This window comes from Nomascus leucogenys, chromosome 8, assembly GCF_006542625.1.
Source record: "Nomascus leucogenys isolate Asia chromosome 8, Asia_NLE_v1, whole genome shotgun sequence".
Lineage (NCBI taxonomy): Eukaryota > Metazoa > Chordata > Mammalia > Primates > Hylobatidae > Nomascus > Nomascus leucogenys.
In genome coordinates, this window is record NC_044388.1 from 109,523,243 (window position 1) to 109,540,285 (window position 17,043).

The window sequence follows — 17,043 nt, forward strand, 5'->3', positions numbered from 1 at the left end:
GGACGCCCTGGGCCCCTGGGGCTGGGAGGGGTGGGCCTCGCGGCACAGCAGGCACAAGGCAGCCCGGCCCCTTTCTGCAGGCTGCATCAAGGAGCAGCAGTTTGAACAAGTGGTGGCGCTGCTCCTGCAAAGCATCCGGCTGTGCCAGGACAGAGCCCTGCTGGTGAACAATGCCTACCGGGGACTGGCCAGACTGGTGAAGGTGTCAGGTGAGCCTGGGGACCGGACGAGGCTGCCACCTAGAGGTGGGGGCAAGAATCAGCCCCCATCAGTTACATCTGCCAGGTGCCACAAACCAAAAAACAGAAGCAACAAATCAAAAAGGAAAAGAAATTAAAAACAATCTAAAGTCCAGTCATCCAGAAATCACCATCAAGACTTTCATGCACACTTGATAAACTCTGTCTCTGTGTTATGCTACACCCTGTGACCCCCTCTCTGTCCATAAACACATCACATCTGCAGGGGTTTCCCAACATGCGTGCACACCGTGACTGATCAAAACAGCTCTGGAGACGGTGCCTCCAATTCCCCACAACACAAACCCTGCCTGTCACTCAGCTAGACAGGCTGGGCCCAGCGCTGAGCACAGCACAACTGACGCTCGGCCCACAGCAGTCCTTCGGAGAGCACCCTGGGCCTGGCCAAGACACCAGCTGGTGCCTGGCAACTCCGGGCTCATGGTCTTGACCTCTGTACTACCCAATCTCCCCCAGAGAGTGACAACGACCCCTTTGGCTCTGGGGGGCTGCCTCCTCTGTTCTTGTGTGGTCCTGTTCAGGCCATGCCAGCCTACTGGTCCGCCCAAGCTGACGGGGTCTCCTCTTGTCCTGTCCCAGCCCCCTGTGTGTGAGCTCTGGGGTCCCATCCCATCCTGGACAGAAGGCTCTTCCCTTTCAGTGGAAAGTGGGGCATGAACCCACTCTCATCACCCGTCCCCCAGAGCTGGCGGCCTTCAAGGTGGTGGTGCAGGAGGAGGGCGGCAGTGGCCTGAGCCTCATCAAGGAGACCTACCAGCTCCACAGGGACGACCCAGAGGTGGTGGAGAACATGGGCATGCTGCTGGTCCACCTGGCTTCCTATGGTGAGAAGCCCTTCTCGCCTCACACTCCCTAGAGCCCAGCGGTCAGGGGTGCCCCGCTCCCCCTATAACTGACAGGGAAGGAGCACACGGAAGATGGGCTCAACCCCACTTCTCGGCCCTCTTAAACTTCCCACTCATTTGGCATCTTCTGAGCACCAGGGCTTGTCCTGGCTGAGGGTGACGCGTGGGGCTCCAGGACTGCAAGGTGGCTCTGTGCATGCCAAGCACAAGGGAGAATACGACCCACTCTCATCCTTCTGGGGCTCCTGGCAAGGGGCACAGGAAGGGCTCTGGCCTCAGGACCTTCCTGCTCCACCAGCAGAGGAGATCCTGCCGGAGCTGGTGTCCAGTGGTATGAAGGCCCTGGTCCAGGAGATCAAGGAGCGCTTCACCTCCAGCCTGGTGAGTGACAGCAGCGCCTTCAGCAAACCAGGCCTCTCTCCAGGTGGAAGCCCCCAGCCGGGGTGCACCACGTTTGGGGGCCTGGAATAGATGTTTGTATGGAACTGACCCTGATCTCCACATGTATAGTTTTCAAAACTGCTCTCCTGCCTGCCTATTATCCCGTCTCTATGACTGGGCCAAAACCAATCTTAAACGGGAGGGGTAATCAGACCTCTCCAAAGAGTTTCCTGTCCGTGACTGCTGGATTGAGTCACGTGAGTAACTTGCTCCTGGACTCGGGGACTGCCCAAGAAAACTGACCTGCCTGCTTCCTCCTTCCAGGAACTGGTTTCTTACGCGGAAAAAGTGCTCTTGAGGCTGGAGGCAGCCACCTCTCCCAGCCCCCCGGGCGGGGAAGCAGCTCAGCCCTGATGCTGGGGAGAAGACAGACACCCCACAGGCCCCTCCTCCACATGTGCCCTCTCCCTGCCCTTCCTTTCCATGGGCCACTGTTTCCCTTGGGGCGGGGGGAAGGGTTGCCCAGGACCAGAATGCGCACCTCACACTCCTCTTAGGTGACTAATAAAGAGGCCCAAGGCCAGTTTCTGCCTTAATCATTTCTGGCAAGAGGCTGTGACTGGCCAGTGGGATACTTAATTCTGCAGTCTCTATAAACCTCGCCCCTGGACACAGCAGTCCTTCCAGACCATTCTAGATGAGAGTCAACACTGAGCCTCCATAGGCTCCATTCAAAGTAAACATCTGCATTTATTTTAAATCACATCCTCGGTGCGTCTGCACCTTTTCCATCCAGCTGTCAGGTGGCCCAATAACGCCTTGGATTCCATCCCTTTGTCAGTGCCACTAGCTGTTCCTGACTCTAGTTCCCAGGGGAGCCTCAAACTGGGGCCTAGCCCAAAAAGCCACCGGCTAGCATCACATAGCTTATCCAGCTCAAATAGCCCAAGGTCAGCATGTCTGCCGACCTCCAGGAATAACCGCGGTCACCGTGCCCGGGCGACGCATCCTCGTGCTATGGGGAGAAGCCTCTGCTGGGTGACCCACCAGCCAACCCTGGGCCAATTTAATTTAGATAAACGCTCAAAGTCCAAACGGCCACGGGAAACCCCGGATGGAACACCTGTTGTGCCGGCCAGCTGTCTCAGGAGCTGACTGCAGACACCTGGTCTGGGTCCCTCAAGCCTAGCAGAGCTTGTTATGTCCCCTAAGACAAAGGAGGAAAATGTGGCTCCCCGAGAGGAAGGTGCTGAGTACCTCACCCCAGGTGTCACCGAAGATGGGCGGTGACAGCACCGTACGGGCTGGCGGCCCACAGGCCCCATCCTCGCCTCGCCCAGGGGGTCAGCAGTCGGTAAAACGTGGCCAGGCATGCCCATGGCAGTCCCTGCTCCCCACCCTGACCATCCGGGCCCAAACACACATGGAGAGTAAGACCAGGTTTCAGACCACAAAGTCAAGAGGAAGGAGGACGTTCTCAGTAGCACCATGCCATGCCCCTCTGCCATGATTCTGAAAAGGTTTCACCAGAGTTGCCACTCTGGGGAGATGTGATCTGTCCCAGTGACTGGTCATATTGCCTCTGTAGCAGGGTGGCAGCAGCAGCACGGCAGGACTGCTAGGCGTCGTCACTGCAGTGGTCTGGAGCGGTCAGCAGGGGGCGCCTGTATCGGGCCATGCTCTCCCACTCCTTCTTCACCATGACATACAGCCTCATTGCTGCCTGGGCATCCTGAATCTAGACGACACGAAACATCCCAGCAGGTGACGAGGCATAGCTGCAGCCCACAGTCAACCCCACAATGACTGAGCCCTCCCACTGCTATGGATGTACTGAGTGAGACATGGACCGGGCCACAAGATGTCACCAGGACGGGGAGGGAGGACACAAGCAGAGGGAGCAAGGACCTGATGGTCCCCACACTTCTGTGACTCAGACACCCCTCCCAGGAGAAGACAGGGAAACCCAAAGAGGAGAAGCAACAAACACGCTGCCTTTTTAGGTCTCTGAGTGCAGGGTGATGGCAGGCTGGGTGCTGGGCACAGGGGCACAAGGACCAAGCACACTGGCAAAAAGGGCCCAAAGCGCTGAGGCCACGTTGCAGGGGGTAACTGCTCCACAGAGGCAGAGCCAGCTGCTCAGCAGGGCCGGGCAGGGCAGGGCAGGGCAGGGCAGGAGGGGTGGGGGGGGGCCCTTTGTAATTATTTGGCAACTTTTTCTCCAAATAACGAGAATGTAGTATTTTTGTGTTGTGTTAAATTCGTTAAATGTGCATATTTAGAATTTAACCAAAATTCCGTAACTCTGCTCTGCCATTTTTGTTTTGACCAGTAGCCTCGTAGGGTAAGTAGGTGCCCAGGCCCCACCTCCCCCATGTCTGTGTCCGGTGACTCATGCCTGGTTCCAGGTGAGAAACCACCCCAAACCCCATGGACTGCCCCCCAGGACACACTTACCGAACAGTGCTCTGCCTGCTGGACCTGGAGCCCAAGGATCTTCTCTGAAAGTAGTCTCAGAGACGGCCTTCCACTCTGCAAACGGAGAAGAGGCGGGTGGGGGCCTCTGCAGGCTCGGCCCAAAGAGGGTCACCCCACCAAGCAGGGAGTGGTTGGCTACTGAACCTCACCCAAGCGACCTACAGTTTGCCTCTCAGTGGAGGTGCTCATGGCACTTAGGGCGGCACCCACCAGCTGCAACCTCTTTATAGCATGATGGGCTGGTGATATACCCCTATCAGCCAATAAAGGGAGAGGGCCAGGGGAGGAGTCAGCATCCCCATCTCCCATCTTGAGGCCTCCCTGCTTATTTCTAGAGGGACAGCTCTGGCCAGGCACGGTGGCTCACACCTGTAATCTCAGCACTTAGAGGAGGCCAAGGAGGGCACATCACTTGAGCCCAGGAGTTTGAGAACAGCCAGGGCAACACAGCAAGACCCTATCTCTACAAAAAATAAAAATAAAAAAATTAGCCAGGGGTGGTGGCATATGCCTGCAGTCCCAGCTACTTCAGAGGCTAAGGTGGAAGGATTGCCTGAGCCTGGGAGGTGGCAGTTACAGTGAGCCGAGATTATGCCACTGCACTCCAGCCTGGGTGACAGAGCAAGACCCTGTCTAAAAAAAAAAAGAAGGATGAAGAACGGCTCTGCCCTTGGCACCCTCTAGAGCAGATACGACAGTGGCACCAGGCCCTTAGTCAGTGACCCTGTTTCAGGTTAGAGTGGAAATAACTTGCCCTCTGTTGCAATCATTTTTAAGGTCAGCAATTAGCAGAACTCTATTTTTAAACATTCCTTCTAGTTTTAAAGGTTAAAAGGAAAAACAAAAACCCTTTAACCAACAAGTCAGTCACCAGTGACCAGAAACAATGAAGTGACCAGCAAAACAGAAATACAGTATCTTGAGTCACACTCATTTTAAGTACCTTTACTTGACTCTTGAAAGGCTTATATTTCTGTGTGTCCCGAATCTTCTTTTTTGGATGATCAAGAAACAGTACCTAGAAAAAGAAAATATAATGATAATCATTTTCATTTTTGGTTTGTAGTAGCAGAACCCCCTCCCCCTGCCACCTTTTGCAAGTAACATCTTTGTGTGTGTGTGTGTGTGTGTGTGTGTGTGTGTGTGTGAGAGAGAGAGAGAGAGACGGAGTCTTGCTCTGTCACCCAGGCTGGAATGCAGTGGCTCCATCTTGGCTGACTGTAACCTCCGCCCCCAGTTTTCAAGTGATTCTCCTGCCTCAGCCTCCCGAGTAGCTGGGATTACAAGTGCCCGCCACCACGCCTGGCTAATTTTTGTATTTTTTAGTAGAGACAGCGTTTTGCCATGTTGGCCAGGCTGGTCTCGAACTCCTGACCTCAGGTGATCCACCCGCCTTGGCCTCCCAAAGTGCTGGGATTACAGGTGTGAGCCACCGCGGCTGCCCTGCAAGTAACATCTTGTAGGGAATCCAAGTGTGTCACACACACATGGAAACAAGGCATTGATACGAATTTAAACTCCAGAAGGAAATTTATCGCACTGACTTAGGCTGATGCCCAAGTCAGAGACAATAAAAACAAAATCTTGAAATCAAGGAAGTAGGAGAAAACCAGTCAACAATTAACCAGCAACCAACTTATTCCTATATTATACTTGTATTTTGAGTTGGTTCTGCACATCAGGAAGTTGGAAATAACACATTTTAACAGCTCATCTTGCAATCTTAGCATGCAATTTGTTTTGTTTTGTTTTGTTTTTTGATAGGATCTCACTCTGTCACCCGGGCTGCAGTGCTATAGGGTCATCATGGCTCACTGCTGCCTTAACCTCCTGGGCTCAACTGACCCTCCCACCCCAGTCTCCTGAGTAGCTGGGACAACAGGCACACGCCACCACACCTGGCTAATTTTAAAATTTTTTATAGAGATGGGGTCTCCCTATGTTATTCAGGCTGGTCTCTAACTCCTGGCCTCAAGCAATCCTCCAGCCTCAGCCTCCCAAAAAGCTGGGATTACAGGCATAAGCCACTGTGTCTGGTCCTTAGCATAATCTTCAAGAAAGACTTAAACATGTGCTACACAAGTTCCCAGGGATGGAGCCAGAGTCAGGAGGGAAGGACAAGTTACCACAGTGGCAGTCTCTGAGGGGATACGACAGGAGCACACACAAGACCTTTCTGTGAGGACACTGCCCGGGTGGTTCTCATCTCAGTTTCACCCTCTATAAACAAGCATGAACACCTCCGGCATCTTTAATGGATTCACGAGATCTCTATAGTGCCATAACGGGAGCACCATAGCAAAGGCTGCTGCCTGACCATTAGCATCTCTGCCACTTCCTTCTGAATGGCTTCAAGTTCCTCACCACATCCAAGTGCTTCAAGCCGGTGGGCAGAGGTGACAACTTAAGTGTCTCTCCCATCTAGCAGACTGGCCTCCCCGCTGTTCCCACTGTGTCCTTTAAACCAACATCCAGGCATTTGCTCGTAAACTCAAAGTGACCCCCACCCTGTTCTCCTGTAAATACACGCGTATTCGCTCTGCCTGACTCTTCATTCCTGCCTCAGGTGACCAGGGGATGGCAGGCTGCCCGCCCAACCCATGATGCCTTCCCTGCCCAGGGTCTGTATATGTCTTTGAACTTGTTTCCCACGGTGGTGGTGTCTGAATTTGCACTTTCCATCTGAAGAACCAGGGGCTGCCCCAGGCGGGATTTTCCTCGGGACGCCAGGAAGAAGGCAAAGGCAAGCTCCCAGGGCCAGGGTGATGGTCAGGCAGGCGTAACCTGAACATGGGCCACAGGGCATCTGCCAGGATAAACTTGTTTCCTGTTGAGGGACCCTGGTCACGGATGGGACAACTAGGCATTAGGCCTTCCTCCAGGTAAAAGAGGTATCAGCACCTTCATTTCTCATTAGGGCGGGGTTGCCAGCTGCTCTGGTATGGGAACCCCAGTTTCACTGGGGACTCTCAAAACAAGAGCCTGGCATGGCTCCTAAAACACAGTAAGAACTCAGCACGTGGTATCTGATATTATTACCAAAGTATTCCCAACATACAGCACAAACCCACACATTGTTAAAAACTCCCCAACACAGCACAAGGGCGTGAGTGTAACACCCACGGAGCAGGGGCAGGCTGAGTCCCCAGGAGGGAGCCCAGTACCTTTAGGTCATTATGCAGAGCGTGGCCCACTAGAATTCTGCCCTTCAGTATCTCTGCCACTTCCTTCTGAACAACTTCAAGCTCTTCTCCTGGAAAATCAACACAAAGAAGCGGTTTTTTGCAACACACACATCACCATCATTCTGTGAGGAGGCAGCCCCGCTCCTACCCCTGGTCAGACCTAAGACAAACGGTCAGGCCTGCAATGCCACTACGGAGGGTGACTCGAAGCCACCACACCCACCCATGCCCCTGGGAGAAGTGCCTTGTGGGCCCCTGGCAGGGGTGGCTGCGAGAACCACCTCTGAGGAGAGGAATAAAGTGCTCCACAGTCTGCAAAGTCGGCTCATGGCTGGAGGAGAGCATATGTTGAGTGTAGGCACTGAGAAACTTTTAGAGCCGCCTGGCAGCGCGGTTCTGCCTATTCAACCTCATAATTTACTTGACAATTTTCCAAATGGAAAAACAAAACTGCCCCCACAAAAATGGGCAGAGATGTGTTGCCCTAGGCCCTGGGCTCCAGAGGCAGCCCTGCCTGCTTCTGGGGATCACCCCACCACCAACCCCACTTGTACCCACTGAACAGGGCTGATTAGACCAAGGGTGGCCCGAGCCAAGTGGGACCAGCTAACTTTTTAAAAATATTTTTTAGAAGGCCAGGCGCAGTGGCTCACACCTGTAATCCCAGCACTTTGGGAGGCGGAGGCAGGCGGATCACCTGAGTTCGGGAGTTCGAGACCAGCCTGACCAACGTGGAGAAACCCCGTCTCTACTTAAAATACAAAATTAGTCGGATGTGGTGGCATATGCCTATAACTCCAGCTACTCGGGAGGCTGAGGCAGGAGAATCGCTTGAACCCAGGAGGTGGAGGTTGCAGTGAGCCGAGATTGTGCCATTGCACTTAAGCCTGGGCAACAAGAGCAAAACTCCATCTCAAAAAAAAAAAAAAAATTTTTTTTTTTTAGAAACGAGGTCTCGCTATGTTGTCCAGGCTGGACTTGGAACTCCTGGGCTCATACAATCCTCCCTCCTCGGCCTCTTGAGTAGCTGGGACTACAGGCATGAGCCACCATGCCCAGCTACTGGCCTGGTCTTAAAGTCAGTGGACAGGAGGCAATGAAGTGCAAGGTGTAAATGGGTGTAAAGCCGTCTAAGGATGCCTTTTGTATTTTAAAACCCATCGCCCCAAAAGGAGACAAGATGCATCGAAACTAGCTACAGTGAGTGGTCTCAGACAGAAAAGGGAACAAAAGGGAGAAAATGAATCCAGTGACTACTTTCCCTTCTAAGTTCCTGAGCTGTGGATGACATACCCTGCTTGAGGTTCTCAGGCCGAATCCCACTGACCGCTGTCCTATAGTCCGTCACAGGCTCGGCTGGTTTGACGTACTTGTCATAAACGCACTTCCCATACTGGTTCACGATGGACACACGGGCGGCCACGCTCTCCTCCCCCTTAGGGCCCACGCCCACCATCTCACAGTCCAAGGCTAAGGCTCTTGTCAGGCTGAAGGGTAACCAAAGGCTCTAGTTTAATAAACACGGCAGGACACAGGGCTCCAGGTCAGAGCCCCAGAGATCCATGGACTAAGTGTCGAGAGAGAAAAGCTCTCTGCCCCTCACTCATTTGCACCCACGTGACAAGCTCTGTGTGGTCCTGGTTCTTAGCAGGACCCTGGGAGGTGCTTGCTCCATTCATCTCGGGGAGAGGAAAGTATCCTCTTCCTTGAAGAAGCCCCGCCCTCCACGGCTAAGTATCCCCAGCAGACCCCACTCCCTGAGACCAGCGTACCCGCCGAAGGCCTGCTCTTTCATGAGGCTGAGGCTGACGCTGCCCTCGCTCTGACCCAACTGCTTCCTCGCTATCTTGGCCGCCTCTGGACCTATGGCAGCTTCGATATCCGCCGGGTCCACGTCGTCAAACCAGATGTCTTCCCTAAAAGGCAAAGGTAACAGGCTGATCACCATAAGACCCTAGTGCAACTGGTGGGGTGGGGCTGTGGGGCTGACTGTAGGTGAGTGGAGCGATGGCACAGCCTGCCTCTCTCACAGGCTGGCCCCAGACATCCCAACTGCTGGCTCTGCTGCTTCTGCTGTTTTGACCATCTTGGCATTTTCCTTTTTTTTTTGAGATGGAGTCTCACTGAGTCACCCAGCCTGGAGTGCAGTGGCATGATCTTGGCTCACTGCAACCTTTGCCTCCCAGGTTCAAGTGATTCTCTTGCCTCAGCCTCCCTAGTAGCTGGGATTACAGGCGCCCACTACCACGCCTGGCTAATTTTTTGTATTTTTAGTAGATACGGGGTTTCGTCATGTTGGCCAGGCTGGTCTTGAACTCCCAACCTCAACTGATCCACCTGCCTCAGCCTCCCAAAAAGCTGGAATTACAGGTGTGAGCCACAGCACCTGGCCTCATCTCTTTTCTTTTTAATTAGAAAATACACTCATTATTCAAGATTTAGGAACACAGACAAACACAAAGAATATAAAACAGAAACATATAACCCACCACCCAAGTGTAATGAGTGCTAACATTTTAATTATGAAAGTAACAGGTTCATTATCAAACACTTAGGAAACACAGACAGACACAATGCCTGTAAGATGGAAACACAGAACCCCTTGCCCTCCGTACTCGGATGCTCATGCAGGCACGTAACACCTGCCTGGGGAATCTGTCTCTTGGGCTAAGGTTAAATGTCATTTCCTAGAAAAGCCATTCCCGGCCCCACTGAATGGACACATCCCTCTTGTTTCAGGCGCCCAATATCTTCTCCTCACCAGATTTATCCTGACCACACTTATGCAACAGCTGCAGTTTACAGTCTGTCTACTGCACTTGACAATAAGCCTCAAGAGGGAGGAGCGGGCCCGCCTCACTGAACTCTATCCCAGACAGCCTGCCTAGCACAACACAGGGAGGCCCCTAAATGGCTCATTCCTCAGCCGTCAGCGACTGTGTCCTGAACACCCAGGCAACATGAAGCCAGCTGTGACTTACGAACATGTCACCTCCAGCTGAACCATTCAGAGAAGGCCACTGACTCCTGGTCCACCCCATGTGGGTGGCCAGCACACGGTTTATTCTTTTCACTTGTTTTTTTGAGAGTCTCGCTCCGTTGCCTGGGCTGGAGGCAGTAGTGCAATCACAGCTCACTGCAGCCTCAACCTCCTGGGATCAAGTGATCCTCCCACCTTGGCCTCCCGAGGAGCTGGGACCACAGGCAACAGCCACCACACCTGGCTCCATCACAGGGTTGAAGTAATCACCAGGCACTGAGCCAAGACTGCCAACCTCACAATCTCCTTGTGACGCCACCATGACTACCACAAGGCATGGAGGACGTCAGAAACTTGCCCCAAACCACCCAACTGGCGAGAAGCAGGGACAGGCCTCATACTTGGGTCTTTCTGGCTTCAGCACGCTTTCCTTCTACACATGTGTACAGGCACCCACTAAATGCTGAGCTCTGCTCAATGCTTGGAAGAAGCAGGCCCTGCCTTATCATGCCCACACTCTAGGGGAAAACAAGTAACAGCAAGTAAACAAAGGAACAGACGACATCAGGGTAAGGTGATGGAGAGACTGCGGTGAGGCCACCAGCCTCCGTAAGGAGACAGGCCTTGGTGAAGTCGCTGCGCCTCGCTTCTCAGTGGTGAGGTGGCCCATACTTACTCGGTGGGTAGGGCTGGGGCTGCCTCCTTAGCTTTCCGCTTCTTGTGCTTGATGTCCCCTCGTTCTGGAACAACATCACCATTTGTCCTCTCCTTGGTTCCTTTCTTATTGTGCTCTGCTCCACTGGCCTTGGTGCGAGGTGCTGGAACCTTCCTGTCCATCCTGGAACCTGAAGGAACAGAGCCCCTGCTGGCCTCTTGGTCTTTTCCTGCCGGCATCTCCTCTCCCTTCACTTGAGGTGAGGTCTCTTTTTTGTTTCGCTGCATAATTTTGGGCTTCTTTTTGGAACCCATCTGAGAGATGACAAGAGGCTTTTCTGGGGCCTGAGATTTTTGTTTCAGCAGCCACTGGGACCCAAAATAAAATACATGCTACATTTGAGTTTGGAAATTACACACAGCAGATTGAAAAAACTTACATGTGTATGCATATACGCACATATACACCAATCACATCTATACAATTCCCATCCGCATCACTGAAATTCATTTTCAAACGGTTTGAAAAAAGTTCTTTTTCATTCTCATGAGTCACTTGTGGTGAAATGCTGTTTCTTTGCTTACTATAATGCATTTTGCACCTGCTCCTTCATGCATACAAAATGTCAAACTCATTCTACACCTCGGGTACCTGTTGAGTGGCTGGACACCACAGACCACCTCCCGTTTCAGTTTGTCTAGAAAGAATTTTGGAGTTAACTGCCCTCACAGCTTGGGCCAACATCCTGCTACACAGAAATCACTTTTTTTAAAAAAAGATTCCCTGGTTTGCTACTGCTGTGAAGGTCTCAGGAAGGTGGGGGTGTCATAAATGAAAAGCTTCTGTCAGACTGGAGTGGCTGAAGAACTGCTGGCAGCCACACCTTGGCTGTCACGCAAGCAGAGGCTCCTGTGGTCTTAGAGCCCAGCTTCCTCCCTGTGTTCAAATCCCCAGCGGGAGTGGGCTCCACCACAGTGCGACAATGAGGCGGGTGCTACTTACCCGTTCCTGTGATAGGTAAAGAACTGAAGGGCTAGGCCGGGCGCGGTGGCTCACGCTTGTAATCCCAGCACTTTGGGAGGCCGAGGCCGGCGGATCACGAGGTCAAGAGATCGAGACCACGGTGAAACCCCGTCTCTACTAAAAATACAAAAAATTAGCCAGGCGCGGTGGCGGGTGCCTGTAGTCCCAGCTACTCGGAGAGGCTGAGGCAGGAGAATGGCGTGAACCCGGGAGGCGGAGCTTGCAGTGAGCCGAGACTGTGCCACTGCACTCCAGCCTGGGCAACAGAGCGAGACTCTGTCTCAAAAAAAAAAAAAGAAAACACTCAAAAGTTTCCCTATAGCAAACACCCCTTCCATTCACTTATTTTGCTTTTCTTTCTTGGGAGAAGGAAGAAGAGTTGGTGTTCAAGAAATCCCACAGAACCCTGGGGCTGCCCATGGGAATTTGACGGGTCCTGTGTGTCAAGACAGGAATGTCTGCACTGAGATACTGTGCAGAGTATTAGGAGGCTCAAGAAGCGCTCAGGGAGGCTGAGGTGGGAGGATTGCTTGAGGTCGGGAGTTGAAGACCAGCCTGGGCAACAAAGTGAAACCCCATCTGTATTAGTTCATTGTGCATTGCTATAAAGGAATACCTGTGTTTGGTAATTTATAAAGCAAAAACGTTTATGTAGCTCATGGTCTTGCAGGTTGTACAAGAAGCATGGTGCCAGCATCTGCTTCTGGTGAGGCCGCAGGGAGCTTCCCATCATGGTGTAAGGTGAAGGGGGAGCAGGTGTGTCGCATGGTGAGAGAGCAAGCAAAAAAGGTGCTAGGCTCTTTTTAAACAACCAGCTCTCAAATGAACTAGCAGAGTAAGAATTTACTCATTACTGAGGGGAGGGCACCAAGTCATTCATGAGAGATCTGCCCCCATGACCCAATACCTCCTATGGGCCCCATCTCCAACACTGGGGATCACATTTCTTTTTTAAAAAAACTTTTTACTTTTATTTAGAGATGGAATCTCACCATGTTGCCCAGGCTGGAGCTGAACTCCTGAGCGCAAGTGATCCTCCTGCCTGGGCCTCCCAAAGTGCTGGGATTACACGTGTGGGCTACTCGGGAGGCTGAGGCAGAAGAATCACTGGGGCCCGGGCAGCAGTGAGCTATGATCCTAACAGTAGCTCCAAGGGATGTGGTAAGAATGTATGAGTGACGCACGTGGAAGAGTGTCTGGGAGACAGCAGTCAATCTCTACAGAAGCGCCGGTCACTAGAGAGACAGCAGGTACAACACAGCCTGAAAAGCATGGACTCCAGAATCAGCCGCCTGGTTTCCAGCCGCAATCTTAGATGATCTGTTTAAACTTTTCCAGCCTATTTCCTCATCTGTACAATAGAGATGATGAAAGTGTCCACCTCACAGTCTTACTGTGGGGATTGCAACACACATGGCATAGAGCACATGGCAGAGTGCACATTTTAGGAGCTCAATTAGTATTTACTTCAAGACCATAAGTGTCGCTAGAACCCTATCACATGTCTGCTGCTTTTCACTTCTACACAGGAATCTTCTTTCTCCCTGTCTTGCTACAGAGACCAGTGTGTTCTTTTGTTGTTGTTGTTTGAGATGAGTCTCGCTCTGTCGCCCAGGCTGGAGTGCAGTGGCGCGATTTCGGCTTACTACTTGCCTCTGCCTCCCGGGTTCAAGCGATTCTTCTGCCTCAGGCTCCCCGAGTAGCTGCGACTACCGGCGCGCGCCATCACGCCCGGCTAATTTTTTTTTGTACTTTTTTAGTAGACACGGGGTTTCACCATGTTGGCCGGGCTGGTCTTGAACTCTTGACCTCAGGGGATCTGCCCGCCTCGGCCTCCCAAAGTGCTGGGATTACAGGCGTGAGGAACCGCGCCCGGCCTGGTTTCGGGATTTTAAGCTAAATTTCTCTTTGTAAAATCCATTCTAGTTAGTTCATTATGCAAAAGGTACAAGGGCTTATCTTTGCTTTTTTTGTACTTAAAATAATTCTTTCATCAATTTTTTTCACGCAAACAAGTTCAAGACCTCCCTCGAAAGGCCACCTTTCTTGTGAAAAGCTGTTTACAAGATTTCGATTCAAATCTGCCTTTACAGGTCCTTTCTGGGGCTACCCAAGTCTTTCCCTCCGTCGCGTTCTGCGAAAATGAGCTGCGCAGCGCTCCGCCCGGGGCCCCCTCAAGCCTCACCTCTTGCAGCGCCTTCCAGTTTTGAGAAAAGTCTTCTGGTGCCTTTGGAGGTCGCACCACAGCACCGGGGCCGCTTGCTGGCTTCTTGCTTACTTCCTGCCCCTTGCTTTTCCAAAACCTTTTTTTCTTCTTGTTTTTCTTCCGAGTGAGCGTCTTGACAGGACCCGGCTTAGCCACGGGGCTGCTGCTCGGGGCGCGCTTGGAGGCGGGGACCTTCGCCTTCCCCATCCTGCTGCCGTCCAGCGCCTGGGCCGGCGGCCACCCGAGACCCCGGCCTCCCCGGGCCCGGCGCCCTGGCAGCACAAGCGCCTGCCCAGGCCAGGCCGAAACACACCCGCCGCAGGTACCCCGTCCAGGAAAAGACTCCGGAAGAGACCCCGCACGCGTTCCGTATACCTCAGCGCGCACGCTCCAGTCCCCGGAAGCGCTCGTCTCTCCGCAACCGGCTGGAAACCGGGTCCCCGCCTCTAGTTCCGCGCAGCCTTGGCGGTTCGCCCGCACGGGACTTGGGCCGCCGCGTTAGCCAGCGGCATCCGGGGTCATCGACCTCGAGTTTGATTGGGGCAAGCCGAGGACCTCCCCAAGATCCGGGATGGGGGTTGAGAGATGCGGACGCCGGAAGGGAACTGGGGGGCCGCTGTGTGTGTAGCACCCGGTGGGGCAGCTGAGCTGGGGGCACTGGGCGGTGGGGCTAGTGAGAGCCGGGCTCGGCCGCTGGCCTGCGTCCTGGACTCTCGGGCCTTTCCCGCCTTGCGCTACTCCATGCTCAGCCTCACAGCGGCTCATCTTCCACATACAGTGGGGAAACAGGCCCAGGCACCGGGAGGAGTTCCCACCAGTTCACTCTGTAGCAGGACGAGCCGCAGACAAGAACCCCTCAGACACCGAATTGTAGAAGGAAAGGGCTTTATTTAGCGGGGAGCACCGGCAGACTCACGTCTCCAAAAACCGAGCTCTCCGAGTGAGCAATTCCTGTCCCTTTTAAGGGCTTACAACTCTAAGGGGGTCTGCGTGAGAGGGTCCTGATCGATTGAGCAAGCAGGGGGTACGTGACTGGGGGCTGCATGCACCAGTAATCAGAACGGAACAGAACAGGACAGGGATTTTCACAATGCTTTTCCATACAATGTCTGAAATCTATAGATAACATAACCGGTTAGGTCAAGGATTGATCTTTCACCAGGCCCAGGGCACAGCGCCGGGCTGTCTGCCCGTGGATTTTATTTCTGCCTTTTAGTTTTTACTTATTCTTTATTTGGAAGCAGAATTGGGCATAAGACAATATGAGGGGTGGTCTCCTCCCTTACCTCCGCCTCCTGGGTTCAAGCGATTCTCCTGCCTCAGCCTCCTGAGTAGCTGGGATTACAGGTACACACCACCATGCTCTGCTAATTTTTGTATTTTTAGTAGACCTGGGGTTTCGCCATGTTGGCCAGGCTGTCTTGAACTCCTGACCTCAAGTGATCCATCCGCCTCGGCCTCCCAAAGTGCTGGGATTACAGGTGTGAGCCACCGTGCCCGGCCGGGAGTGGATAGATTTGATGTGCGTGTGTAACAGGCAGAGGTTGATGGAGTAACAGGGAAGTGAGGCTCCTGGGATTTTGGTCTGAGCAACTGGGTGTGGCCATTTATCATCTCAATAAATGTCTGCGGGGAGCAGGGTGAAGTATGGGAGTGGAGCCATGAGCTCCTTTTCACACTTGCTGAGTTTGAATGGGCTGTCAGTCCCTAAGGAGAGACGTCTAATCAGCAGCAGGATCTAAGATTCCTAAGCTTAGGGAAGGGTCAGTGCTGGAGATGTAATTTGGAAATCGTCAGCATATAATTAGTGTTGAAACATGAACCTAGGTTAGTTCGTCCAAAGAGAGAGCACCAATATAGGGAGTGAAGGGTTAAGACCAGATAGCAGGTGCTGGGGGCTCTCCAGGGGCGAAGCAGCAGAGGAGGCTGAGGGGGAGCAGTCAGTGCAGTGGAAGGAGAGGCGGATGTGAGTGGCATTAGAGAATCCAGGGGGAGAATAAACCACATCAGATGCTGCTGAGAGGCTGAGAAAGATGAGGACAGAGAGATGGGAACCAGATATGGCGCTGAGATTGTCAGCAAGTCCACTGAAAAGGGTTTTCTTTTTTTTGTTTGTTTTGAGGCAGAGTCTTGCTCTGCTGCCCAGGCTGGAGTGCAGTGGCGTGATATCGGCTCACCACAATCTCCACCTGCCGGGTTCAAGCGATTCTCCTGCCTCAGCCTCCTGAGTAGCTGGAACTACAGGTGCACGCCACCATGCCCAGCTAATTTTTTTTTTTTTTTTTTGAGACGAAGTTATGCTCTTGTCACCCAGGCTGGAGTGTAATGGCGCAATCTTGGCTCACCGCAACCTCCACCTCCTGGGTTCAAGTGATTCTTCTGCTTCAGCCTCCCGAGTAGCTGGGATTACAGGCATGTGCCACCATGCCCGGCTAATTTTGTACTTTTAGTAGAGATGGGGTTTCTCCATGTTGGCCAGGCTGGTATGGATCTCCAGACCTCAGGTGATCCGCCTGCCTCAGCCTCCCAAAGTGTTGGGATTACAGGCGTGAGCCACCGCACCTAGCCTAATTTTTGTATTTTTGAAAAGAGATGGGGTTTCACTATGCTGGCCAGGCTGATCTCGAACTCCTGACCTCGTGATCTGCCTGCCTTGGCCTCCCAAAGTGCTGGGATCACAGGTGTGAGCCACAGCGCCGGGCCCGGGTTTTCTTTTTAAAAAAGGAAAAAACTTTGTTCCAGCAGTTTGCAAACCAGGGTGATGCAGCCTTCTGTACAAAGGTGCATTCCAGAGAACAAAGAGAACAAAGAAAGAGGTTGTCTTTTGTAGAGAACTTCCTGCCCAGGTTCCCACTTTGGTCCACTTATGCAAATAAGGAAGGCACACTTGCTTAGTTCTGATTGGTTAATACTTACTGAATTCAGATTGGCCGATGTAGGTCACAGTCAGGTTGATTCTGGCAGCATAAACAGGAACAGACAGCTATGAAACCGTCCCAGAGTTAAGGGAGAGTGGGGGCTTTCCAGGAA

The 17,043-nt window shown here is 52.8% G+C and overlaps 2 protein-coding genes across 4 annotated transcripts in view; one reads left to right on the forward strand and one right to left on the reverse strand.

Annotated features, from left to right (window-relative positions):
* Positions 1–2,248, forward strand: part of STKLD1 (serine/threonine kinase like domain containing 1) — a 29,725-nt gene extending 27,477 nt beyond the window's left edge. Inside the window, exons 16-18 of the mRNA XM_030818113.1 lie at positions 81–209; positions 944–1,084; positions 1,407–2,248. Of these exons, the coding sequence (XP_030673973.1) occupies positions 81–209; positions 944–1,084; positions 1,407–1,576 (440 nt within the window). The 3' untranslated portion in view covers positions 1,577–2,248. The remainder of the gene's footprint in view (positions 1–80; positions 210–943; positions 1,085–1,406) is intronic.
* Positions 2,213–14,466, reverse strand: REXO4 (REX4 homolog, 3'-5' exonuclease). Of its 3 annotated transcripts, none has more exons than XM_003276804.3 (8): positions 13,993–14,466; positions 10,806–11,152; positions 8,922–9,065; positions 8,443–8,636; positions 7,129–7,217; positions 4,908–4,982; positions 3,944–4,018; positions 2,213–3,224 (listed from the first exon to the last, which is right to left on the reverse strand). In XM_003276804.3, exons 1-8 carry the CDS (start codon positions 14,218–14,220, stop codon positions 3,105–3,107), a joined length of 1,272 nt encoding a protein of 423 aa, XP_003276852.1. In that variant the 5' UTR covers positions 14,221–14,466; the 3' UTR covers positions 2,213–3,104. The 3 variants fall into 3 exon arrangements, with proteins under 3 accessions (XP_003276852.1, XP_004088894.1, XP_012364254.1); XM_004088846.3 differs by having other exon boundaries at positions 10,806–10,974; positions 13,993–14,387; XM_012508800.2 differs by lacking the exons at positions 8,443–8,636; positions 8,922–9,065 and having other exon boundaries at positions 10,806–10,974.
* Between the last annotated feature and the right edge of the window lie 2,577 nt (positions 14,467–17,043).